This window comes from Corvus moneduloides, chromosome 1, assembly GCF_009650955.1.
Source record: "Corvus moneduloides isolate bCorMon1 chromosome 1, bCorMon1.pri, whole genome shotgun sequence".
NCBI classification, from domain to species: Eukaryota; Metazoa; Chordata; class Aves; order Passeriformes; family Corvidae; genus Corvus; species Corvus moneduloides.
In genome coordinates this window covers 112624881-112651368 of record NC_045476.1, presented here as the reverse complement: position 1 = coordinate 112651368, position 26488 = coordinate 112624881, and the positions used below count along the sequence as shown (strand labels likewise).

Genomic DNA, 26488 nt, shown 5'->3' with positions numbered 1-26488 from the left:
CCCTGTGGCTTCAGTTCTACCTCAGCACTTAACCAACCAAATAAGCATCTCCTGCCAGAGACCTATGAAACAAGTCCAAAGCAGGCAGACATGCTCCTGCCCATGGTAGGGGGTTGAAACCAGCTGATCTTTAAAGGTCCCTTCCAACCCAATCGGTGATTCTGTGTCTTTCCAATACCTGCAGGAAATTGCTCGTTTAACACCACACAGGAGATTTCTGTCAAATGCAGGGAAGAATCCAGCTCCCCAAGGCAGTTTTTGTCTGCCTTCGTGAGCAATTTTCACTCACAGCTTCTTCATCAAAATGTTCCCCAGTCTTATTTATTTCTATCCTGTCCTGTTGAGTCACTTTGAATTTCCCATGTTTTAAAAACCAACTACTTCAAGTTAAAGTCTAGTAAAATTTGTCTTTCTAAGTTTTAAAGCTCTTCTGGGCCTTTTGGGAAACTCACTATATGGAATAGGATGAACATGATCTACCTCAAAGCATAACAGACTTGAGGTTCTTTCCCAGCTGGTCCCAGCTGAATCTCCCTGTGATCATAGTGGGTCCTCTTAGAGATCCCAGTTTAACACTCTTCCTCCTGTGGCTTGCCACCTAAGTCTTCTTGCCTTGTCTGTCACTACCATCCTGATTTTTACTCCCAGGCTTACAACAATGCCATTCTGTCTCCTTGTCTATCTCAAGAGTCAACAAGCAGTTTATAGGTATTCTATGGGGAGACTACTTTGTCTTCCTGATATTTGCTCTTGCAGCTCCCAAAGAGAATTTGCTTAAGCAAACACCTGCCCCCGGAGCTGAACATTTTTTTTCCAATTTTATTTTTTAAAACAAAGTACATCACCATGGTCTAGTGCTTGAGAGGTTTTTTCCCTTCAGCAAGTGAGAAAGCTTTCGTTTCGGGAAGAAAAATATCTTGTTGAATATGTTATGCATTATCTTTCTTTTTTAAAGATGACCATGAAAGACAGCAAGTGCTTGGGTCTCTTTACTAGGAAGCAATGTTTGCTACAAACAGGACTTTGAGGGAACCAGGCATCCATACATTAAGTGAAGATCTCTGGAAGAAATCATTAGCTATTTGCTTTAAGTGATTCCCTTTGTTTCAACATGATCGTATATGCTTAAGTAAAGCCAGCTGTTCTCAGGCCTCGCAAAAGTGATCTCTCTCTGTGAATGTGAAAGGCCAGAGAGCTGCAGCACTGCTTAGCAGGGCTTATTGCTGATGGTAATGAAGAACAATCGGGTCAGGGGAGGAAGCAGCCACATCTCATTTTCATCTCTGGTCTGCTGGAAAGCTATTACCCACATTTGCAGTTACCTCCAAGAAAGTTCTCATTTATCCATTTCCAGTTTGAGATGATCCTTTGTCAAAAGCACAAGGAGGTATCCTTCGGGGGAATGTGGATTCATATTGCAACTTTCTGCCTGGGACCAATTTGTGTACTAAATTAGGGGTGGAAGTAATGCAAATTGTTGATGCAAGGAATGTAAACAGGAAAATCCATTTAGAAATCTTTCAAGATTGAATAAAGCTGACAAATTAAAAATTCACAAAACTGAGGCACAACAACAGTTTTCAGGAAAATAAGCATTGTTAATAACAAATTTGCAAACCTCTGCACTTGAACAGGCTCATTTCAAGTAGAGCACCTGTTGAAATATCTTAATAGCCCTCCACATCAAAAATATCATTTCACATCCCTGTTTCCTGGATCAGATGTCAGTCTCCTTGGAAGCAGGAGGTGCAGCCAATAACGTCCTCTGTTTCACTTTCAACAGCGCTGGCTCGTTGTGGCTTTCCAAGCATTCCACTATTCCTGTTTTTCTAGACGTTGTGAGAACATTTCTCATTTTCACAGATGAGGGGGATGATGCACGATTTCCAGAAAAGTGGAAGACAAAGGGCACCCTGGCTCAGCTCACACTGCGCTGCAGTTCACGCTCAGCTGAGCTTCACTCCTGGGGACTGTCTGTCCTCAGCACTGTCTGCAGCTGCGAAATTCAGAGTCGTGCCTTGGCTGCTGCGAGCTACAGCATGGCAAGGTCACACATGGCAGCCTGTCAGGCACTCAGGAGATGGAGGAACTAGCACTAAGCACACCTGCACGATTTTGTTGTGATTTCACAGATATCCTCAGCTGCTCAGCTTCAAAAGACATGAGATTAATAGGCTTACTTCTGATATATGAAGAGGATAATCTAGGATGTATTTATTTCAGGGCAAAATTCCTTTTGGCTATGGAAACAGTTTTGCCTTCAGTGTGCACTAAGAGTTTTTAACATTTCAGTTAGAGTACATTGAAACAAAAATGGATTAGCTCATAACTTTTCAGATATCAGAACTACACTTAATTCAAACTACTGCTGTTACTACCAACCTAATTCTTGTAAAAGGAATTGTATTTAGTTTAAGCCTAGTTAACAGTTTTGTATCTTGCGCTGGAGCAGATCCTTATGGCCAATTCTGACCCATTAGTAAGAGAAGGGTTCCCTGAAAGCATCAAATCTAATAAATCAACACATGCAAATGCAGTTATTAAAAAACTTGACCCTGTGCCACACAGTTCATGCATCTGAATGAGCCACAGGCCTTACTTTTGCCATAAATGTTACATTTTTAAATTTGTAAGTTGAAAGAACACAATATACTGTAATTGTACTGTATTGTAACAACACGTTCAAGAAGAGATTTTTGTAAAAGAACTATCATGAAGTGGAACTGAGCCAGCCAGATTACTGGCAAGGCTTCCTGCTGAATATGATTAGATAAAGGGAAAATGGAGAAAATTGATCCTCTCAGCAGAATTTGCCATAATTATATGCAGGATGAGGAATTAGTTATTACTCTGCTGTTAAATTCCTCAAGTGGCCAGAAGAAACATTCTTGCATAATCTGCTTTTTCAATCTAGTCCATGTAAAATGAAGATCCTGTTAAGAAAAATGGAGATGAGGCTGAGCAAGTTCTATAAACCTGGTAATTTTTTCCCCTAAAGGTTAGATAGTGGAAAGGGGTAGTGGGATTGCCTTACCAGCTCTTCTCCAATAGCCTGCTAACTTTAGTTTAACAGAAATTTTCATTTTAAGAAGTAAAATCACTGAATTTCACGCATGCATTCATCCCTGGCAAGATGTAATGCAGGATAGCCTCAGCTCAAATGCTATTCTTGTAAGGCAACATCTTTGTAATGGTTTATTGCCAGCCTGACCTGAACTCTGCCTCATCACGTTGTTGTGATTCAAATTCTCATGTTTTTACTAACACAACAGGACTTTTCTGATTGCAAACTTCTGTTTATGCAAGGAACACATGGCTTGGAGCTTTCTCATTACCGCCTTATGCAAGTGGAGATGGCAGTAATAAGATGAAATAAGAATTCATAAAAGATACAGAAGATTCATTAACACAACAGGAAATAGGGTATATAGCTTAACAAGAAGAGGGGGGGATTGCTCTTGATGTTCCTGAGTGCAGTGAAATAGCAGCTAGGTGGGCACTGCTGGCCCATGGGCCAGCAGCTGAATTTGGTGACAGAGGGACTGTGAGCCCATCTATACAAGTGGAATCCATCTCAGTGCTTCTCCTTTCCAAAAATCAGAAACAGTTACATAATTATTCAAACTAGCAACATGAAACAGTATGAGAGGAAAAGGAAACAAAAGCAAGAAGCCGTGAAAAGGGACAGCTTTTCTGAAAGAGAATTATACAGAGTTAGAAAGAACTAGAAAAAAAGCACTGGTATTGTATGCTTGCAGATTAGCAATGATCTTTCTTTAAATTCAGTCTGTGCTAGTTATCCACATTTCTTTCCTTACAGAAGTTGCAAACATGATGGTTTCACAGTTCATGACCGGGTGGGTGACGTTAGCTGCTGTATTTCTACAAGCCACACATATCCAGTCTGCTGAGAAGGCCTCACTATAATTCTACTTTAAAACACAAAAAGGGAAAAAAGGAAAAAGAAAATCTGATTTACTACTAGGGACCCAGAAAAATCTCTCAGGTTGCCAGAGTTGAAACACTGGCCTTTCGTCTTCACTTCCTGTGTTTAACCCATTCCCTTTCTTCGACAGGAATGACACTTTTCTGCTGGAGCTTCCCAGTTTGTCCAATAACAAATTGGACTAGGAATTGAAAGAGAGTTCTTCGTGCTAACCAGAAGGGTGCAACTGGGAGAAACCAAAAAATTAAAATACAGGCAAAATTTAGAGGAAATTACTATTACAGCCATGGGTGATTAATATGCATGTGCACAGGGGACTGTTGAAGACTAGTAACATTATTTAGTAATGCTTTTAGGAGATATAAAATGTGGCTATATAAATGATGGGCATCTGGAATGCTCTCTGAAGAATCTGTAGTCTGACTTCTGGAGGGGTGTTGCTGGCTGACAAACTAAAAGATATCTACATTTTTCATAGGCAGCAAAATATGAAAGATAAAAATCTATGTGATTAAAATAGCTATGTACACATCATTATTTTTCTCTAAAGCAGTATTAAAGAATGGTTGGAGAGCCATTATCTATAAAAATCAGAATAAATGGCCTAGGAAAAATGGTGACTGACATGATTGTCATGAGGTCATCAGATACTGTTTACTAAACAGCCGTTTTTATTGAGGAAATGAGCCATGCCATTAGCTTCAGCCTGTCCCCATACAAATCTTCATTAACTAACCACTTCTGTGAAGCATGGCAAACAGCTCAGTCTTGATTATTGTGGGAAGTCATCAGGGACTGCACCAGAGAAATCAGTGTAAATACAAGTCCAGGAGAAGACATGCCAGTTGCCTTCGAGTTCAGCAAGTATTAAAATATTAATTCACTGGAGATAAATAGGAATCTGCAGTGAGAGTATAGATGAATCAAAGTGTATGAAATAAAAAGTCTTTTATAAAAGCACATTTTAAGCAGACAAACTGATAAGAATCAGCAAAGCAGCTAAAGTATAAGTGGAAAGCTGACTGGCAGATGACGTGTGCATCAGCAGCACATAGCAGGCCTTGTTCTATAAAATTATTTAATGACATTACCACTTTTGCAATGTGGACTTATTTTCATTTAATCTAATTTGAGAAATGCAACACTTTCCTTTATTTGATGAAAAGCCATCATTTTGTAACCTACTGCAATTTTAGGAAGATGTGTGCTAATTTGGATTTTGCAAAATCTCTACAAACTGCCCCAGTAGAAAGATACCCACTAGTTCCTGATACTTTATCAAAAAAGCAAACATGCACCACTTTTATTTTACAAGTGAAGTGTTTTTCATAACAATATGAATGAGCTAGATATTGCTGAGAGCTTGAATTAATAATTTCCCTGGGCTTTTTTTCTCTCCCCTAAGAAGCATATTGTCATGCTCCAATAATAATAATAATAATAATAGACTTTTCAGGAGAATAAAATTAGATGTAAAAGATGATGTCAGATGATGCCGATGCAGCCAGTGCACTTCAGTGTCAGAGGGTGACAGTGCTTCAGGCCCCATATTAGTTAATGTCATGTTGAAAGTGAGAAAAAGGAAGCCTACACCAGGTGGGTATGCCTAATCCTGCACCCATGATTAATGTCACATATTCCCAATTACTACACTTCCATTGTTTGAGAACCACACTGCGGTTTTTTGGAAATTAGTGATGGTAATTGACAACTTCAATTACATAGGTTTTGGCCTGGGATAAAAAATACTTTGTTCCTTGTGCATCCGCATAGGCATTGGCCAGAATGCCACCCTAAAAGAGTCCCTGACACTCTTCCACGCCTGCTGGAGAGGCAGTGGTCTGAAGATGGAGTGAGGCTTCCTCTCCACATCAGCAATATCTGGCAAAGCTAGTTTTTGCCAGTTCTTCGAAAGACACGCATGTACTAAACTTAATGTGCTGAGGAGGAGAAAACAAATGGGCTGGGAGAGGTGCACATGATTGCAAGCAGATAGAAACAACCCCTTTAATGAAGTCACGCTAGTTTGCAATGGGTGGTCTTTTTTTATCATTATTTAGCACATGTATATGAAATATTGTGGCAGCGGTCAATTCCCAACACGGTGTTATGGACAACAGCTGCAAGGCACCCAGTATTCCTCAATCTTATTCTGCTGAGCATGATCTCCTTGCTAGATTTGGAGGAGGAAAGACACAGTTGCCCGTTCAGTCTCTTCCATTTATGGATGTGACAGAAACAATCCTGACATTGGGTAAAAAAATCAGTTTTTATTGTGCTGCAAATTTGCCCGCTACTACAGGATAGGGGAAGTGTAAATATTTACCTCACTGACACTTCCCAGGATCTTATTTTTTTACAGCAAAATGGAAAAAACCCCTAGCATCTGAAAAGATACCCTGGAAATTGTTTTGCAAGCAATGTCTGTATTATCCCCTAGAATCTGATTGCCCAGTTTAAGATTTCAACAGCAAAAGGGACTAGAAAAACTTACATTTGTATCTTCTAAAAAAATCATAAACTGGAATCCAATGGATTCATGCTCCTGTCCCAGACTCCTCTGGTTGTAAAGGTACCAGCAGTGAAATAGAGGAGCCAGATGTTTCTGTGACACCAGGCATTCAGAAATCATGAACTGGTTCTATGATGGTGGCAGCTGAGGACACTCAGCATCTTCTATAACCAGATGTTCAGCGAGCAAATTTTGCAGGAAAAGAAAGACGTGTCTCAGTTTTGTAACTTAACAGGCTGATCTGATCTGCAATATTGTACTTAAAATATAAAGAAATGTATCTGCAAAACAGATGGGGGAAACCATTCCCCTTCATTTGATGAAATTCCAACACTGCTGCTGTAGTCCCAAAACTTCCCACGGCTATTCAAGCTTTCTATCCAGTCCCTACTTATCTGTCATGTTCATTATTTTCCATTCACTCATTTTGTCAGGCCTTTGAAGGCAATAAAGGGATTCTGGACAACATTGACTTGATGGCCATCTCATATCCCTCTATATCTCCTGCCTGCAGGGAAACTGGTTTCTCATCACAACTGGAAAATATGTTCTAAAATTAGTGTCAAAAACTGGCTACACTGGGAGCTCAAACAGCGTCAATAAAATGTGCTAGACAGCGCACCGTCTCCACCTAGTCTACACACCAATTCACACATGATGAAAGAATAAAGAGATGACAAAGTATCTTGGAAAAATTCAGGTTAAAAGCTCTATGCATCTGTTTCTCATCATCAACTATTCACACAGGGAAAGGTGTTACTGATTCTACATAATGAATGAGTTTTGAAGTGCAGGCCACATTTCTGTTTTACAAAATTCTTCTGGACCTACATTGCTACTCAAAATCTGGTTTTTTTCCTTTGTCCTTCTCCTTCCCCTTTTATCACTTCTTCTCACCTTTTGTTTACTTAACCATCAAACTCTTCAATGGAAAGGAGGAATGTTGAATTAGAAAAAAAAAGCGTTAAGAATAAGAACTGCTGTAACTGCTATTTATTTACAGATACACATTTTCTCCAGTGGTGCATGTCACCTGTAGGGTGGGCTATTGTATTCTATTAAATAAAAAAAAAAAATCCAACCCCCATGTTTTCAGGCTCAGTACCCCTTCACCCTACAGGTATTACTCAACCATCCCACACAAACTCAGAAGACGTACAACCAACCTTTGCACTCAGTGAGAGTCTTCTCAACTGAAGAAGCAGTAAGCATCCTCCATGAGAGAGATACTTATCTTCTCAGTAAGCACTGACAGAAATAGAAAAAGGCTCTCAGGACTGCAGCATGTATTTGAAGTCCAGGAAAGGGGATGACTGGCAATATAAATCAGATTATGGGAGGGAGTTCTTACTCATAAAGCCCTGTGCAATCTGTGGAAGTACGCGACACCAGAACAGATGTTGATGTGCTGGCAGGCTGCAGAGTCTGTGCAGACAAGGAGTGCCTGTTTAAGCATTAACCCTGCAGGTAGCTGATGTGAGGTTAAACACAACTGCCTATTTACACAAAATTACACTGTACACATCTGGGTAAAAGTGATGCAGGAAAGGAAGATTTAGGAAGACTGTATGTTGCTGTAGGTATTGGAAATCTTAACTAATGACTCCTTGTCCTCACTTATCTCCTTTTTTTTTTCTGAAAGGACAATAACCATTTTGGTCTTAGCTGTGCATTAATCTAACTTCTAACATGATCTAACTTCCCCATAGCCACATCCCAAATAGGGCAAGACAAGCTTCCTTGGAAGTATGTAACAAGACAATAACTGACTTCACCTAGATCAGAGCATGCAGCCCTGCCAACCCCACTATCAGAGCTTCCAACACAGATGCAATACTCCCTTCACCCCTCCTCTATCTCTCTGGAACCCCTCTTCTTTTGCTTTCACCTTTTTTTAAAAAAAGAGACAAATGGTAAAATGTCACATGAGCATCCAGGGGGCTGTATGAGATAAGACAGTGTAAGGCCATGGCACCAGGTGACAAGTAGTTCTGTCACTTGGGTGCAAATTACCCTTCATGCAAAATGGAAAGCAGCAGATTTTCTCAGGACTTCCTGAGGCAGTCAGATTGAGGCTCATGGAGGAGTTGGGTTTTATTCATAGCTTGGTTATTTTGGTCTAGTAGACCCTGATTTTTTCTGCCACAGATCTACATAATTTCATTTGATTCTTCATGAAGTTCAGAAGAAAGTTAAAAGAAATTGAGAGAAAAAAATTTCAAAACAGAAATAGCCTGCCAGCATTTGTTTTGCTATCCTATTACAATATTCTGACTTCCATCTAAACCTTTCCATCTACATTTTACTTTAGCTAAAGACAGAATTAATTTGAAAATTTTTACAGGAAAGAGAATGGTGATCGAGACACCATTATCTTGACTCTGCAGAGACAAAAATTAGGCATCTTCCTCAACAGAGCAGGCAAGAGATCTGTCACAGTAGAGGGTTCTGTGGTATTATTTATTGGTTTTTGGTTTTTTTTTTCCCTTCTCTGATAGCTTAGCGCAAATCCTTGATCAAAGCAACTAGGAATTGTTCTGCTCAGATGGCTTACTGCATTTTAAGTGGAATGCAATTTAGCACCCTCCCATCTGACCAAAGCTAAATTCAGTAAGGAAAAACAATTTCCAAAGACCAACACATCCATTTCCCCCTCTAGAGGCCAGACAAAGGTTGTGGCATTAGAACAGATTACCTACATCTGCCTACAGTGTGCTTTTCATAAAAGGAACCATTAGATTCTGATGGCAGCTAGACTGTCTCTCTTTGCAAAATAGCGTTAGGTGTTTTCCAGATCCCAGTATTTGAGTTGCCTTGTGCTCGTTATTGAGCATTGTAAGAAGCAGCGCAGTGAGACTGGTGTAACAGCAAGAAATAAAAAGAGTAAATCACATCTCTGTGTATACTTCAGAGGTTCTGCAATTTATTTTTAATGTGCCGTTTTCTTTGCTGCCACATTTCCTTTGGGTTTGTCTGTGATATTATTAAAGAAACAAAGCAGTGTTTCTTGCAAGAAGTGGTTAATAATGTACGCACCCCACAGTCTACCATAGCTTCAAAGAGCCAATTACTGTTACACTGTTGCATAAACACATATTTAGGAAGCATGAAAATGTGCAACTATTTACAGGATTCAGTACCTAATACATCATATTTGCGTTCCAAAATGGGAATTACTGACATGAGAAAATATAATGGCTCCAAACAAATTGCTCTACTACAAGAAGGGCCCTGCAGAGCTGTACTCATTAAACACACTTATTAAAAATCCTTAGTTTTTTGAAATAAAAAATCACTCAGTCACTCAAAAAAGTTCATCCTCACCAAGTATCTCATCTGTAACTTCTTGGAAAATCCTATGGCTCAAGAGAGCTTTGCAAGTATTATACCTGGGGAAAACCAAAACATTGACGTTTGTCTTACAATGATGTGGAACTTAGTGAAGTTGAATGGCAGCACATGGCTGGAGATTGCACAGTAGCACAAACTAAAAAGAAAAAACTGAGTTATTTTTACACACTGGATGTATTAATTAAGCATAGCCTCTTTAGGAATGAGGCCTAAGTCCTGCTTCCCAAAAGACAACTGTAGTTAAAAGCACATTAGCCTATTTTAGGAAAATGGTAGGAATTATTACTCAAAATGTGATCTCATTATATAAATTGGGGCATGTCTTCAGCTACTGATTCAGCTCATTTCTGTCACTGCCATCATAAAAACACTGCAATGGAAATAAGCTGGAACAAAGAAAGATTCTGGTCTTTGTTGTATTTTTCCATAAAGTCAAAATTTAATTATTTGCTCTTCAGCTAAGAAGTGATGTATCTCTAATTCTCAGAGTTCTGAGAATTAGAGCAATGACCAGTTCCTGAGAGCAACATTTTGGGATAAAGGTTATATTGCCCTCTCACCATTTAAAAATGGAAAAGGACTGTGGTTTTATTTTTTTATTTTTTTTAAATTTTATCCTGCTGCACATTCCACCCATTAGTTTGCAATTACAAGCTGGTGCTGCTATGAGAAACCTGCTTCCTTGTGATGTGTTTCTAGGCATATCTCAAAGAAGGTTGGTTCCTACCTTCAAGTCAGGTAACACTGTCCCCAAAACCACAGATGCACAAGTCTGCTGAGTCAGAGGTGCTGAAATCACGTCAGCCTTGCCCTGCACCTGAGTTTGCTCTTTGGACACCAGATCTGAGCCAAACTGCTGGCCCTGTCTGAGGCAGACCTGTCAGCCAGCCCAAAGCTGCTGGCAAAGGGCAAATTTGCCTTGCAGCATTGAGCAGGAGAGACTGTTTCCACAGCTTCTTGGATCGTGGAAAAATCACTGCGGTTTCACGCTTGTTTACAGGGTTAGAAAAATAGTAATTCTCAGCTAATGAGACTTGAGGCATGCAGTGCTCAGTCAGCAGAACAACTTTTAAATCACTGTTTTGCTTGTAATGACTTCCTGTACATTTGTTATGGTACATCAAGTGGCATTTTTTCTCAGCTAGGTGCTGGACGTTCAGGTGCTGTAATACACAGGCATGGCTGCAGGCCCCATCAGGGCACTTCCACAAGAACGTGCACACCAGCAGGATGGGGTACACAATCATGGGATCAGGACTCTCTCACTGCTTTAGCACACTGAGGGGGTCTCCATGAAACTGGGGTCCTGAATATCCCTACAAAAATCTCCAGTAGTGGTGCATCAGATAACACAGCCACCTAGTCTGAAACTAAAGCAGAGTTCAAATCCAAACATGCTCTGTACACCTTTAGGGAGAACTGTGTCAGTCTGAACACCTGAAATGATTATCACATTTTGTGTGTGCAATATAACAGAAAGAAATGAATTAATGGGAAAATGAATTTAAGCACATTCCCTACAAATATATACAAAGGGCTTCCATAAGATTTTTCATATCTGTAAAGAAATTAATGCAAGATTAACAAATAATGAAACATTACATTTTAAGTAACTAATCCCTGCATCCTCTTTATTTGTGCTCCACTTCATAAGAAATGCACTTAATAGCTCTTTGCACAGAACAATAGGGATTTCTGTTACAGTTCTCCTCCTCCTCTAAAATCATGCCTTTTCCCATTTCGTTTGAGACTATCAACTCACAGGTCTGATGGCCATCCTACTCCCAGCATCACAAAAGGCCTCCAGGGTCCTGCAAAGCAGCAGGCTGAGCAGCACAAGGCAGTGTATCCTTGCACCAAGAACTGCTGACTGCATGCCAGGCTTTGCCAAAGCGCAGCTGGAAGTTTGAGGGAGGTGTAGTCCTGGTGAGGCCATATCTGAAACGTGTGCCCAGTGTGGTGCTCCCCAGCATGAGAGACATACGGACACTGACAGAGTTGGTCGGGCAGGAGTATGAGGTACCTGTTTTCAACCTTGGAGATGTCCAATTGGACAAATGGAAAAGTTGACCAAACAAGTGCTGTCTGAACAAAAGAGCAGAGTTGTTCCATGTTTCTGGAAGTGTTCACAAAGTAAGACAAGATACTCCTTCAAGACATTTTAAGCCTGCAGTTGTGAATAACTAAGGTCTTTCTCACATTCTTACCTCACTATGAGCCTTAGCCCAAGTGTTTAGAAGCATATCAAGCAAATAGAGAGTAAGGATAGTAAGCAAAGATTGAATACCAAAAGGTAATACTGGTTTTTCACTCCCTGTATTTGAAACACATTTGTAACTTTGGAAACCACTGTAAACTCCTCCAAACAATGTTTTCAGAGGTAGAAAAAAATAATTAGGTCATGGCCTACAAAACAATGTCCTTTTCTCACCCTGTCTAAATTTCTCATTAAAAACCTTCAGTGGCTTCATAAAAATGTTTTTTTTTTTGGTGTAATGTGGAGCTTAATATTCATCAAGCTGACTACTGGGATAGATGAGATGAAACTTGTATTAGCTACAGTCAGACACCTCTGAAATTGGAAACAATGTTCTCCTCCAAGGTCAGCTCCTCATTAGTAAAGGAAAATATTTGTAAGTGCTGATTTAAGCAATTTGATAGCAGATCCAAAGGCAGAACAGATTTCAGGATTATTCAAGGAAAGAGAAGAAATGAACCATGTAAATTCTTTGTCAAACAGTTTTCTACAATCTTCAGATTTATTTTAAGGTTCAATATCTGCATGAAGGCCTTAATGTAGTTATATTTCTTCAGATCTTCTGTGGAAAGATCTTAATTTTGGTACAGATCCAGAAACCAACCTTAGCTTCAGCTGGAAATCACATGTGAAATCCTAATTCTTTGTTTCCTTTTGAGCAGGGCAGTCTCTAAAAGGATAGCTCTGAGGAATCCAAAAGACTTGGACACACCTGGCATACACTCAGTTACGGCTTCCTTATCCACAGGATTTGATTTTATTTTTGAATTCTGCCTGGCACAAGTCAGTTTTTAGACTCGCTTGCATTTTATATGCTTATTTATTTATTCATTTACTTTCATTGGCTAGGCAGCCCCTTAGAGATTTTCCACAAAATACCTGACTGGTCTTGCTCAGACATTCCAATGAATGGAAGGAAAATGGTTTGCTCAGCTGGAAGACTATAATTAGCATATACTGTGGTAACTCTCTGTCCTTCTCTAACCTGCTGGCTACACAGCACGATTTCCTTGGGATTTTTATTTATTTTGCTTTTAAGCAGAAGTGTAATATTACTGAGAATCACCAGATGGCATTGCTGCAGATAACTCTGATACTTCTCTTCACCTAACTCTACAGAGGATAGGTACTGAATTGCAATCTAGTGCAGAGTTTTTCCTGATGTTACTACTTGAGCTCTGTCAGAGAGATATCATTACATACTTGTATATTATGCTATATTATAAATTTGTAGGCAAATGTGCTCATGCCTGAGCCCTCACAATGTCATAAGGTTTGTTTGCAGCCAAGGATGATGCACGGCTACACAGGCAAAGTTTAGAAAGACAGACACAATAAGTGTGGGAGAAAGGTGTTCTTTGGACTACTTTAACATTTCATTGTTTCTTAATGACTGTATTCTTCGTGTTCATTGAAATAATTTACAGACTTAAAATTGTTAAAAGGCTACTTGTTTAGTAACTGTATTTGTTGGCCAAAGAGATTCAGCTACAACAGTTGCATCTGCAAATAACCTGGGATCAAATTATGTAATAACTCACAGCTCATTAAACTCCTCTGAAGAGATCAAATGACCTGGGTGTTAATTTTTAGTGCAGCCTATGGTGTATAACATATGTCAGCACTTCAGAGCTGCGCTCCCTCCCAGCCTGCACAGCCCTGCTCCCAGGGATGGCCCCAGTCAGGATGCAGCTGCCTCCATGTGTACCACTGATGCTGAGAGAGCAAATACGAGGGTGAATGGAGCTTTTCAACTGACTAGCTTTCAAGACATGATGAAATTGTGACACAGAACTTATTTATAATTCCATATAAAGTGTCAACATTGCATTTTCTCTTCCTCATTTCAAAATCCTTCGTTTAAAAACAAGGATAAAAGGAGTTTGTAGCCAGGTGGGGTGTTGGAAGGAAAGGCTTAAAACTATAAGATTTGGTGTGGAGGGAATAGTTTTTGCTCAAAGTGACCTTGCAGCTGGGAATGCTAAGAATGTCAGTGTGGGAAAACTCCATTTACTATGCCTAGTGTTGTTCATCCTCTGCTGGTTTTGAGAAGTAGAATTCCTGTGTAGAGACAACACACTCACAGACATGCTTGAGCTTCCTGCTGGCAGTGAGATATCATAAAAGCACAGGCTTTGTGATAAATTGCATGTGTGCAAAGCCCTTTGATATCTGGGGGAGGCAGTAGGTCCCCCCATCACTGGGTGCTAGGATGAACTGAGCCTAATAGATCCTGTGCCCCTGTGTGTCTCTTCCCTAGGATGAACTAAGCCTAACACAGCCCATGTCCCAGTATGTCTCTGCTGCCCAGTGATGTTGCTGAGGTAATGAAATAAGCCTACTCTTTGCACTTCAGCTGTGGTTTGGTGGTTGCCATCGTTACCTGTATATGTTGACTCACACATGGATATTGACCTCTTCTCCCAGGGCAACCAGAGACAGGATGAGAGGACATAGTCCTAAACTCTGCCAGGGAAGGTTTAGGTTGGACATCAGGAGGAACTTTGGTGGCAGACTTTCGTGAGGTTAAGATTTGCCTCTCCAATCACAGTGTAACATTTCACTCCTTTGGTGACATCAGGTTTGTTCCTCCACCTCCATTTTTACTCTTGGGCTCAGTTTCATTCAGCTGCAGTCACCCCTCAGTGTTCCCACAGCAGCGCTACGGTCAGTGCAGGCTGCAGAGGCCTCCACCTGGGAAGCCACCCTTAGGTGAGCTCTGTGCCTTAGTGAGTGCACAAGCACCAGATTTATGGTTAGATTGGGCACATCCTCAAGAACTGAGCTGGAAAGCTGTGGATCATTGCTCTAGAGGAACAATTTTGAATCCAGTAAACAGACTGATGTCTTTTCCACCATCATCAAGCTGGTATTTTCCCACACTTTCAGCAGTCAAAGAGATTCTCAATATCAGCGTATGATCACAGCTTTCTGTATTAGTGAATTAAAAGCCATGTCCTAGAGGGAATTGCTAATGTTGATGAAAGGAATCTTTCTTGGTTGAACAGGCAGAGATGCTTTAGGGGCAGGAGGACTGTTCTCTCATTTGGGGATGTTAAATCCATTTTTGGATCGTAACTGTCCCCATGTCTCCCACAAAAGCATTTGCAACATCACCTCAGTGGAGATAAACCCGAGATACTGTTCTCCTTTCTTCATGTCTGCCTAGTTGTTGTGCCATTTCCCATTTTATTGAAGCAGATATTAATAGAAACCATCAGCAGTGCCTTTCACATTTCTCTTCTGTGAGCCAGGCACAGGCAACACCAAGGTAGTCGATACAGATGCTTTTGAATGGAATTAATTCAATTCTAATCCCCATTAAACATAGTAGTATGTAAGTCAGGTAGTAAAAGAGACAAGTTGTCTGAAATGCTACCAGTGGAAGGGATGGGCCCTTGGAGCCCAAAATTAAAAAATGAAAAGGTAACTCAGTAAATTCCCACAGCAGAAAATAGGTACCTATAGCAGTCTTTAAATGCTTCTATGCACATCCAAAGGGAGCACAGCAAATCATTCCTCTCTGCTTTTAACGGCCTGACTACAGAAGCAATAACCCAAGACATACTCACTGGATTATGTTTTTCAATAACACAGTTTTGTTCATAGTTTTTAAAATAAAGCCAGCTACCCAGAGACTAGATCAGGCCTCTGTAGTTTCACTACAAAAAAGGGACCATAAACAAGAGATAGTCTATGGTACAGATTTTCCTCTTTCATGTTTTCCAGTGTTTTTGGCTGGCACAAACAGCCAACCTTCTCCATTTATACACCATCATCCCCAGACAGAGGCATAATTTTCCTAAGTGACAGGAACAACCTCTTACATACAGATAATGAAAAAAGAGTTGCTCTCTTCTGTATTAATGATCACAGTTGTTTTTATAAAGGAAAAGTGTTATCAAAGCCATTCTCACAGAACAGAAAACCCTCTTTGGGACCAACCCAAGCTGATCTAACAAAGACGAATGCACACTGAAAAATCCCTGAAAACTCACATCCTTCAACTTTTGCCTCAGTATACATTTGACACAAACTAATACCACACAATGATGTAGCACACACCTTATGCAAATCCTGTCTTTGTGATTTGGTGCAAACCCTGTGTGCTCACAAGGGCTATTTCTACAGCAGAAATGTCAGGTGAATACTATTTCTTTAGTGATTTAGATGAGAACTGCTCTGCAGCAGCTGTTAAAAACACTTTGATGTTTGTGATGTAGTGCCAATAGATTTCCAACAGTATTTAAACTTGCTACTTTTAGAAAAAAATCTTTAATTTAGCTGAACATTTTTGGTAATAGGATTGAAAGTGTTCTTTGATGACATAAAACAATTGACAAGCGGCTTTAAAAAAGACTTACAAGGAATAAACAACTGCACCTGTGAGATAACACACAAAAGGACAAAAGTTTAAAGAAAGCAGAAATGAAAAAATACAGCAAAAGAGATAGCAGGTACAGTGAAATACATATAATAGTCAGTATTAGTCAAGAATATGATTAGTATATGAACAGTATATGAATAGTAAATGATGCTTGTGTAAAATAGCGGAATGGAGGCACAGAAGTCAAAAGAAAGAGGCTCTCTCTCATCCTGCCACAGGGAAGAGCACATACATGTAATGGCTCCTGCCTCTTGCTTTCCTGAATGAGAGAGGCAGATTTAGAATTTGGTTTTACTTGGTTTTTCTTCCCGTTAAGCACTATTTTGGTGACAAAATCCGAAATTCATCATGGTTATTTCCAAAAGAAAAGCAACCTCAAACATTAAAAGGAAGGTTTGAAGTCTCATGTTTACCAAAACCTCTGTCTCTAGCAAGGCTTGAATAGCTGGAACTGCAGAAAGAATGTAACAGCAAAATGCAAACATGCATGTTTTGACCTGACGACTGCTTCTTCCCTTCTTCATTCTCACATCTTAGATGGGGCCTAGGGAGCTGGAACAGTCTCTTCAAGACAGTAAAAACCACATCCAGTAACTTATAAGATCAGCTCAGCTTTGTGGAAAACCTCAGCAGAGGGACCCTCCTCTGCCTGTCGCAGCCAGCAGAGCTGCTAATCCAGAGCTGCTTTCTTCAGCCTTGCCAAATTGTGATTGCTCTTTTGAGGAGGGCAGTGAGAGAAGACATGACCTTGGACTTCCCTTCTGTGTGCTTTTAGCTCAGAATAAATTAGCTTGGACACAGAAGGAACCACAACTGCTTCAGCCTTTGTCTGGGTGTGGTTTGAGGCAGATTAGTCTGTCCAGCTCCCTGGTGAAACACAGACTCTCTTACAGGCTTGGTATCTGGCAGAGAAAAGCTTGATCTGATGGAGGTACACACGGAAGTACCTTCCCTTTCTGCGCCCCTCTGGATTCCCCTCTGTGTTACTCACCAGTACTGCTCTGGATGGTCCTTACTGTGGTGGTTGTACGCGGGGGAGACGAGGAGCGCAGCGATATGCACTCGTCATCCTGGGAGCAGCCCTTCTCAATGGCTCTGACATAGCTGTGGCTCCTCATGCGGAAGCAGCCCGGCATAGGCAGATCCAGCGCTTCCACTGCCTGAGACTCGAGTTCACTGAACACCGACTCGCAGACGGATTCGAACTGACCGTTCACCTCCATCTCACTCACCTGCAGACAGAGACCGGGCAGGGTCAGTGCATCCTGTGCACGGATACTGCACTCCACCTGGTACAAACCCTCTCAAGCTACAGTGGCACAATGGGCAACATCTGTTAGAGGATCCCTTTGAACATGAAGAAAGGTAAATGGGACATCCCATAGCAGCAGTTATGAGGGGGGAAAATAACAATGTACAAAAAGGGGAGACATTGGCTTTGGGCAAAGATTCATCAGAGTTTGAGCTGTTGGCTCCAGCTCAAACTGGTGGGAGGCCTGGAGCCCTCATAGCAACATCTGTTTTATGTCACCCTGGGCCCACAGCAGAGGTTGAATGTTTGGTCATTGTGATCACTACGTGTAAAATACAAATCACACTTTTATTGTGGGGTGAGGAAAAAACCAAAAAGGTCACCTTAACCCCAGTACATTATCAATGCAACCCACAGGCAATCACAGTGATAAAAACCTGAGTGGCTGGGAAGCTGGAAGGTAACAAACATTTGGGAAAGGGAGGTTGATAAGAGAACCAACTTTGATGCTGGGGAAAAATGTTTGTAAAACTACATCTCTGGCTGAGAGCAGATGCAAAGGAATCCTTAGACCCTTTGTGCAGCAGACACTAGGTGGTGACAAAGACTTGTTCTCACACTGGTTAAAGAACATTGAAAAACTTCCTGCAGGTCTTAATCTGGAAACCATTTACTTTGGCTTAATTAGTAATGGATGTTCATGTTTCTAAACTGAGAATTGAGCCCTGAGCTTGGCATTAAAGCACAATAATTATCACTGTAGGAAATCACTTGAGGATTCTGTTAGTTTTCAAGCATGCACAAGGGCAAGTTAGCAGGAAAAGATAAGACTATGTTAGAATGCTAGAAAAAACCCCATTAGAAATTCTCTTCCAGGATTAATGTTACCAAGAAAAATGTTTTGTGGAGTCTGTACAAATAACAGAAAACCCTCAGTGAGTAAAACATATATTTTTCAAAGGAAAACTATTTAAAAAAGCATGGCAGAGTAGTAGGTTGTACAACAGAAAGAACAATCTTGCTATGGCAGAGAATATCCAATCCTCAAATAAATATATCTGAATTAATGCATTTTTAAAACAAAAAACCAATTTATTCACGTTGGAAAGTGATAACCACTCCTTGGCTGACAGCTTTGTGTGTTAGGTGTGCAGGTAAAGAAGTAACCTGACTTAATGTTCCTGTAGTTGCCTCCAAGACCTGAATTTCTGTGCTGTTTTCTCCTAGATATAGCCAGGCCCTCCTTTTAGAGCATCACCCCATGCCCTATGCAAAGTGCCTCACTACAAAATACATAGGTGAATACTCTTAAGTGTCTAAATATAGAATAGTGCAGAAATTAAAACTACAGCTCCATATTGAACGGCACATGTGTTTGTTATGGCCACAGCTGAAGTCCTGGTGTCACTGATGTCACGCACTTTTTTTGACAGTGCAATGACTTGGTACGCCAGTCATAAAGGATCAGTATCTGGCACCACAAATCCTGTCTGCTGCAATTCTGGACTAGTGTAAGGAAGTTCTTTCATCCAAGTGATTTACCCAAATGATCCCCTTAAGCTAACAAGCCAAAAATCATAGCAAGGAGCTAGAGGAAGTAGCAGATTAACTACTGGCCCTCTGCCCTGTGGTGTGCTGGCACTTTTGCACTTCTTTTAGATCTGTTCCCTATGAACTCAACTGTACAAGCATGCTGAATGCAAGCACAGGCTATTTTATAACATTAAAACTCATAAACTGAATCTCTCACAATGGACTTCATTTTTCTTCTTGTTTTGGAGCGTGAAGATCTCTTACAGGATTTTAAGGGCAAAAATACAGACAGATCTTTGTGCTTAATACATATACTGCAACATTTGTACCATTTAGGTGAAAAGTTTGAAGGTAAAGAATGCATAAAATAGCATAAAGAAACTAAAACTTCTAATAAAATTGTGGAATACAAACTATTAACCGCTTAATTTTCCTTTAGCATCTCACTCAGCATATGAATATTTTTTTGAGGCATTCAAAATTTTTGATTTGGCAAGATCCTTAAGAGAATCCTGTTTAAAGACAATGTTGGTGGGTAGCACTTAAAGCAAAATCAAGTTTCTCCTATTGCAAGCAGTGTCCAGCATGACACCTACTCTCCAGGCTGCCCCAGGTGCACATCACCCACCTGGCTGATGGTGCTCATGGCTCTCATGTAGCTCTCGTTGCGGGAGCGGAACTTGGGGGACGTCAGCAACCCTGCAGGGTCCAGGCTGTCCAGGCTCCTGTTGATGGAGACTTCGCTCACTGCCCTCAGGTAACTGTGGCTCCGGATCTGAAGCTTTGGTGAATGTTCACTGGATATCCTGGGAGTTTTGGGTGGGGGAAAAAGAAAAAGAAAGAAAAAAGATATTCCATCAAATCCAAATGGCCTCGCCAGGAGTGAGAATAACCAGACGTTTTTCACCTGGAATAGCATGACTTGAACAAGCCATCACACATTCCTTGCATATTTATAAAATAAAGACCATGTCAGTACTTTTATTTGGATTACCCCACCCTTCTATTTGGTGGAAGGAAGAGAGAAGGAAGGAAAGGATTTTCTTTTCATGTTTTTGTAAACCATGTCTAAGCATAATGGCAAAATCACTTTCATTTTCTTTACTGACAGCAGAATGGAAAAATTTTACACTGTACTGATAATGACAGCATCCAGCATCCAGCAACCCTCCCCACTATATGGGACTTTTGAAGTGACAATACTGAAATGACTTCACAAGTTGATTTTAAAAGAGCTAGAGGAATCATTGAGATGAGCAGCAGAGAAAGCCCTGTGGCCTTACAGAGATGAAAGCAGCAACCACCAAAACCAGCTGGGGAGGCGGATAAAGAAAGAGGAGGCCTGATAGTTAGATCAGCTGGATGATCCTAAACTTATCAGCTGAACGTCCACATCTTGAAATCCTGCTGGTGATGTGACTCTGACGTTCTCGTGTATATACTCGTGGAACGGGACCATTTCTCACGGAGCTTTCAAAGGTGTATAGGCCAATAGGGCAGGCAGATTGTACAAACCATGCAAAATGCACTCATAGTATGCCTTAACCTGGGAAATCATTCCAACAACTTAGGCCACCGGTAAGGTTTGATATGCTTTAAATTTTATTTTAGACCTGGCTTAAGGCGCGAGTTAACAAAATGTATGCTAGGGAAGTAGCTTTACACAACGATGTCAAATTAGAAGTTTAAAAGCCACAGTTGTATTTCTAAAGTGATAACTTTGCCTACTTTTTCAATATAATGACAGGTGAGACGTACAATTAATCAAAACAAAACAAACCCCCCCCGCTTTCCCCAGGGAATTTTTACCTCTGCTGTATTCCTGCCATAAGTGCTAAGAGTCAGATAGAAACAATCCTCCTCCAGCTAGAAACAACCTGTGAGGTGTTTTATCCTCTGAATGTGCTGGCTAAGTGCTGTCTTCACAATCTGAGGCATCCTATAAAGATGTGAGTCACAAAAAGTGTATGAAATACACACATATGAAATACAATTAACTTGGGGGATATATCTTTTGAAAGAACTCATCAATGAATAAAGTATCAAAAGGGTGAATCTTTGATATATTTTTGGATTTTTAAATATTCTTCAAGTATCACAAAGCAAACTAATTAAAATAATAACTAAGTTTTCCATTTTAAAATATAAGTCTCACAGAGATGTTTACAGGTATATGAAAGAAAAATCTGTAACCAAATTACAGGCTTAATCTTTGTCTCCTAGTCTTTAGAAATACATGCACAGCTGACCTGAAAGAAGAGAATCCATTTTATGTCTCATTCCTGAAGCATTTGCAGATATTTTGTATTCAAGTGTCTAATGATGGTAATTAGTATCAGCAATTTCCCAGTGGCATGCACAATTCTGGTAATTGTCAATGCATTTTGGGAGGATGATTCCATTGTGTAATCGCTCACCTAAGTAGTTCAGAAACTAGGTCTGTTTCTGAATGGTCCAATACTGTAAGAAAATCGAGGCCATCTCTACAATACCATATTCTCTGGCAGCTAATTACCTACCTAATAAAAATACGTAAACTTATGTTAATTACTTGATACTCCTGTCACAAGATGAAGAGAAAGCCTTTGCTTGCCATTTTCACTGTGCATACAGTGCAGTACAGCAGCCATTTCCATACTCTTTGACTCCTTACATCACTGTAGCGGTTTGGTCCAAAATACTCATTACTGTTTACCTTCTGTGAGATAAGAATTAGGAGAAAAGCAAAGCAGACACGAAACTTGAAAGACTATAAAGAAGTTTATTAACAGACCCAAAAGAGGGAAAAAAAAATAATATCATACCACACCTTCAGAACTCTTCTCCTCCCTTCTCCCACTGACAATGTAAAAAGACAACCCTTGAGATGTTCAGTCTGTTTACCCCTTCTGTAATAGCCTTGTTCAGTCCATTTAGGAAGAGGAATCTCTCTTGCCCATGCTATGAAAACATTATCACAACGAGACAGCCGCCCGGGCTGGTTCTTTGCTCACATGTGAGTCCCTTCCACCCGACTTGCAGCTTTTCCCACAACTGCTTTCGAGGGTCCACTCTTGAGCTAATGGGGTACCATTTTAAGGTTGAGCCATTCAGAAACAAAAGTTCTCTTCACCTATCTCTGGGAGCATCATCTCTAAGAATAGAGGCCCTGCTCCTTCCCTGGGAGCAAAGGGTCTTCCTCATCTTCATCTCTAGGACTATCTCTGGGAGCATCTCTAGGAACTGAGGTCTTCCCCTTTCCATGTGGAGCAAGAGTCCTCATCGCTTCCATCTCTCCCTGTTCAAACTTCTCATCAAATTACAGCTGCTTCAGCATCTGCCTATCTCAGCACAGATGCTTTTGCTCACAAGTACAAGTTGAACACTCCACCCCCCATGCCTTCATGAAATTACAACGGGTACTCTGATACATCATAGCTTTACAGCAGAATTTCAGCTTTAAGCATCTCCTCTTTCTTCTCCCTCAGGTTTTCAGCTCTTCACAGCACTAAAAGGGTTAATCTCACCCGGGCCTTGCAGCTGGAATGTCGCTTATCGCTGTTGGTCACATGATCTTTGGTCGGACAGTGGTGCAGCTTCAGCTGAATCTTGGCCGCACTGGAGAGGGGGAGCTGAGCCGCTCCGGCTGCCCACAGCAGGGATGTGGGAGGGGTTCCGTGGGTGGAACAGGCCCATCGGCTCCAGGATGGCCGTGGCCTGGCCCGGCCTGGCCCAAGCAGGGCCTGGGCTGGGCCTGCTGGCCCCCACACGGGGCCCGCAGCCACCTGTCCCAGCGCCGGAAACGAGAGAGCGCTCTGCCCGGGGTGTGTCTATTCTTAACTGTGGATCACAGAGGTGGTCACAATTTTAAGTGGTTTAAAGAATTGTCCATATTCAAACTGGCCAGCTGATAGGTTCTGTCAGGTCATAGAGGAGCTGTAAGAACCCCTTTGCAAGAACATCACTTCCAAGACTATGCTTTGCTAACCCATGACAATCACTTGATTCCACATGACAAAACCTGAAGGTTTTTAGAAATCAGAGTAAGTGGTGCTCCAAACAACGCAAAAAAAGGGAGAAAAGTGGTGAAAAGACAATTGTTAGTAATGGTTACATTTATTTACTTCATTTTGGTAACTAACACTAACCATGTAGCTCTTGAAAAAAAAATTATTGCCTGTTATTGAATTAAAAAAAAAATAGAATGAATAATTCAACAGACATAGTTTTTCTGATGCATGTGAGCTATTTTACCACGCTGCAGATCTGCAAACTGATCAGCATTGCCTGAAATGCATTTCCTAGATTGATTCAAAATGTGTTTTATGATTATGATGTGAACAGTTTGCTGCCAATATGCGATGTGCAAAATTCAAATAAGCTTGATTAGCTGCCAGTTAGTCAAATATGTCACCTGGGGTTTGTGGCTGCCCACTGATTAGCTGAGCTTGCGAGAAGACTGCAGCACATCACAAGATTCAATGCACAGATATTGCTAGGCAGAAATCTGCAAGTGCTGAGGCATGTGCCCTTTAAAGAGTGGAATCAATATAACAAGATGCAAGTATCCATAGCACAAAGATTTTGCTGTGGCAGCTAGAGTAAAGATCATACAAGGTACTTATGGAAGTATCATGGAAAACCACCACAAAGAGTATAGAAATTAATTTTCTGTATGCATTAGTGTTGCATATTATTTTCCCAACTCTGCTTGAAACAAAGGAATTCCTCATAAAAGTAAATGTTTCCCTTTTTTTCAGATGTGGGTTGTCAGAACAGCTGCCTTCTTTTTGTTTTTGTTCCTCACTATGCAACTGGCCAGCTTGACACAAATCCAGAAACGTATTTTACAGGTGGCTGCTTATCTTAGTCTGTGCACTCCTCCCAGCTCTTGTGCAAACCAGAGGAGGTAATTGGCTGCTGTTGAAGGAGGTGGCTCCTTGCTTACTGATTGCTACAATCTCGGTTTCACTGGATGTAGTGGCGGAGGAAAAAAGGAAAATAGAAAGGATTTAAACATAGAGAAAGAAACATTGAAGTCTTGCATTTATAATGATTACTGCTGCTTTTATAGCTGTGTAATAAATCGTCACTATGTTCTACAGTAAAGTTTAATGAACAGCTGAAATGCCACTGGAAATTTTGATAATATTCCACTCAGGCATAAATCTGACTATGTATGATGTGCAAGATCTGAATGAATAATTAATTTTCTTGGAGTTACTATTACCAGTAACCTGTAAAAGAAAATACCTTTTTCTTCCTTGAGAGTTCAAGTCCACCTCTTATTTATCCTGCATTACCTAAACTTCTGTTTGTGCCATCGTAATTTCCACAACTAAGTACAACATGCCAGAGACTGAGACTTTGGGACAGCTCTTTGGCCAATACAAAATGGTCTTTTGGCTCCACTCACTGCATTGGATGTATTAATGGGCAGAAGTGGGATGTGAATTATTTAGGTTCTTAAACTAGCTCCTTAAGCACGCTCCATCATTTCTGTGCCGCACTCACAAGTGGCAGGTCCTCACACTGGCTGCGCCACGCTTTTTCCCCACACTGCTGCCCTTGGCCCAGGCCTCACCCCAGAGGATGGGAGCACAGCCACAACAGCAACACACTGATACCACACAGGGTGGGAGGCGAAGCACTGCTGGATGTGCTTCCCAAAAACCACAGCAAGAGGCACCAGGGAGAGATGAGTGCTCTGTGTTTCTGGTGCTCTGTTGTGGGTTTCCAAAGGGGACTGACAAGAGAAAGAGCCAGCCCTGAGCTGAGGTAGGTGGAAATGGAGTCTGCTGAGTCCCAGGAGATAAGTAAGTATTCCCCTGGGGAGAGGAAAGCAAGTGCCTCTGATCCACATGGTGCCTCAGAGAAGATCAAGATACCTGCCAATGAGGCCAAAATGCTACAGAAATTCCATGAGAAACTCTGAGAGGCAGGACAATGTTCATTTAATCAGAAAACATGGTCTAGTAAAGCATCTGAACCAGAAGATCATGTAGGTTTTTCAAGGAAATCTTTGCATACTGCTCTGAGATTTCTGCTTTGTACATTTTGAACACACTGAGGCCTATTCTCCTGTTTTCATTCAAATAGAGAAACGAAAATATTTAAAATGTGCACATCTAATCACCCTACCACTGTTGCAACACGCATGTTAGGAAATATTTTTAACTTGCTGTTACACATATGTTTGTATTTACATGATATTAACATGATCTACATGATTTAATTCAGATAAAACCACATTCTGGTCCCTCATTTATTTGATTATTTGCAGAATAAGTAGTTGGTTGGTGTAGGCATTTGTGAGAGGAGCTAGACTCAGTTGCTTTGCTCTGGAGGCTACAGGGAAGCCGGAGAGGGACCCTTCATCAGGAATTGTAGTGAAAGGACAAGGAGTAAAAGCAACAAACTGAAAAAAGGAAAAGTTAGGTTAGATATTAGGAAGAAATTCTTTACTGTGAGGGTGGTTAGACACTGGAACAGGTTGCCCAGGGAGGTTGTGGATGCCCCAACCCTGGCAGTGTTCAAAACCAATTTGGACAAGGCCTTGAACAGCCAAGTCTAGTGGGAGGTCCCTCTCCATGGAGGTGGGGGAGGAGGCTGGATGATCTTTAAGGTCCATTCCAACCCCTTAACATTCTATGATTCTGTGATTCTTTATCAAAGGGTTCAAAATGCAGTGTTAGTAATTAACAGGGAAATAACTTTGATTATATTCCTGGAAGAGTTCCTGTGCCTTGAAAATGTCTTTCAAATGACAAAGAGAAGATACACAACAGGGATTTACATGAGCAGGCAATTTTAGTTTCAAATATTTCCTTTTAATTTAGGAATGCACAATGTACTCTGTCATACATGTGCTCTTTATAAAAAGCACTTTCATTTATTACATTTCATTTCTGAATGAAAAAAGGGAAAACCAAGCCTGAATATGTCTACTTTTTTTTCCCTTTAGGCCAGACACAACATAAAAAAAGGTAGTCTCCTAAGACTGCATGGTCTTCTCCAAGTTCGGCAGTCAGAATCATAGCACAAAGCACAGTGTTGTGCCAGATAGGTACTGTGCTTTGCCAACAGAAAATGACAAAGCAGAGTAAAGTGAAAATCCAGAAACATGTCCCGAATGCTTCTGTAGGCCAGCAGAGGAGTGTGCTAAAATTTGCCTTCAAACAAAGAGGAAGACCTCAAAAACATACCACATGCAACACGAAACCAAGAAAAAATAAACCTCAAAGCCACCACTACTGTTAAGTATCCCAGCT

General features: G+C 40.8%; 1 protein-coding gene across 6 annotated transcripts in view; it reads right to left on the bottom strand.

Annotated features, from left to right (window-relative positions):
• The window catches only part of DLGAP1 (DLG associated protein 1), a 415190-nt gene that overhangs the window by 74323 nt on the left and 314379 nt on the right, over positions 1-26488 (bottom strand). For all 6 annotated transcript variants that reach the window (XM_032122733.1, XM_032122742.1, XM_032122723.1 and 3 more), the window contains 2 exons: positions 19867-20044; positions 17445-17685 (listed from right to left, as the gene is read on the bottom strand). In XM_032122733.1, coding sequence (XP_031978624.1) covers positions 17445-17685; positions 19867-20044 — 419 coding nt within the window. The remainder of the gene's footprint in view (positions 1-17444; positions 17686-19866; positions 20045-26488) is intronic.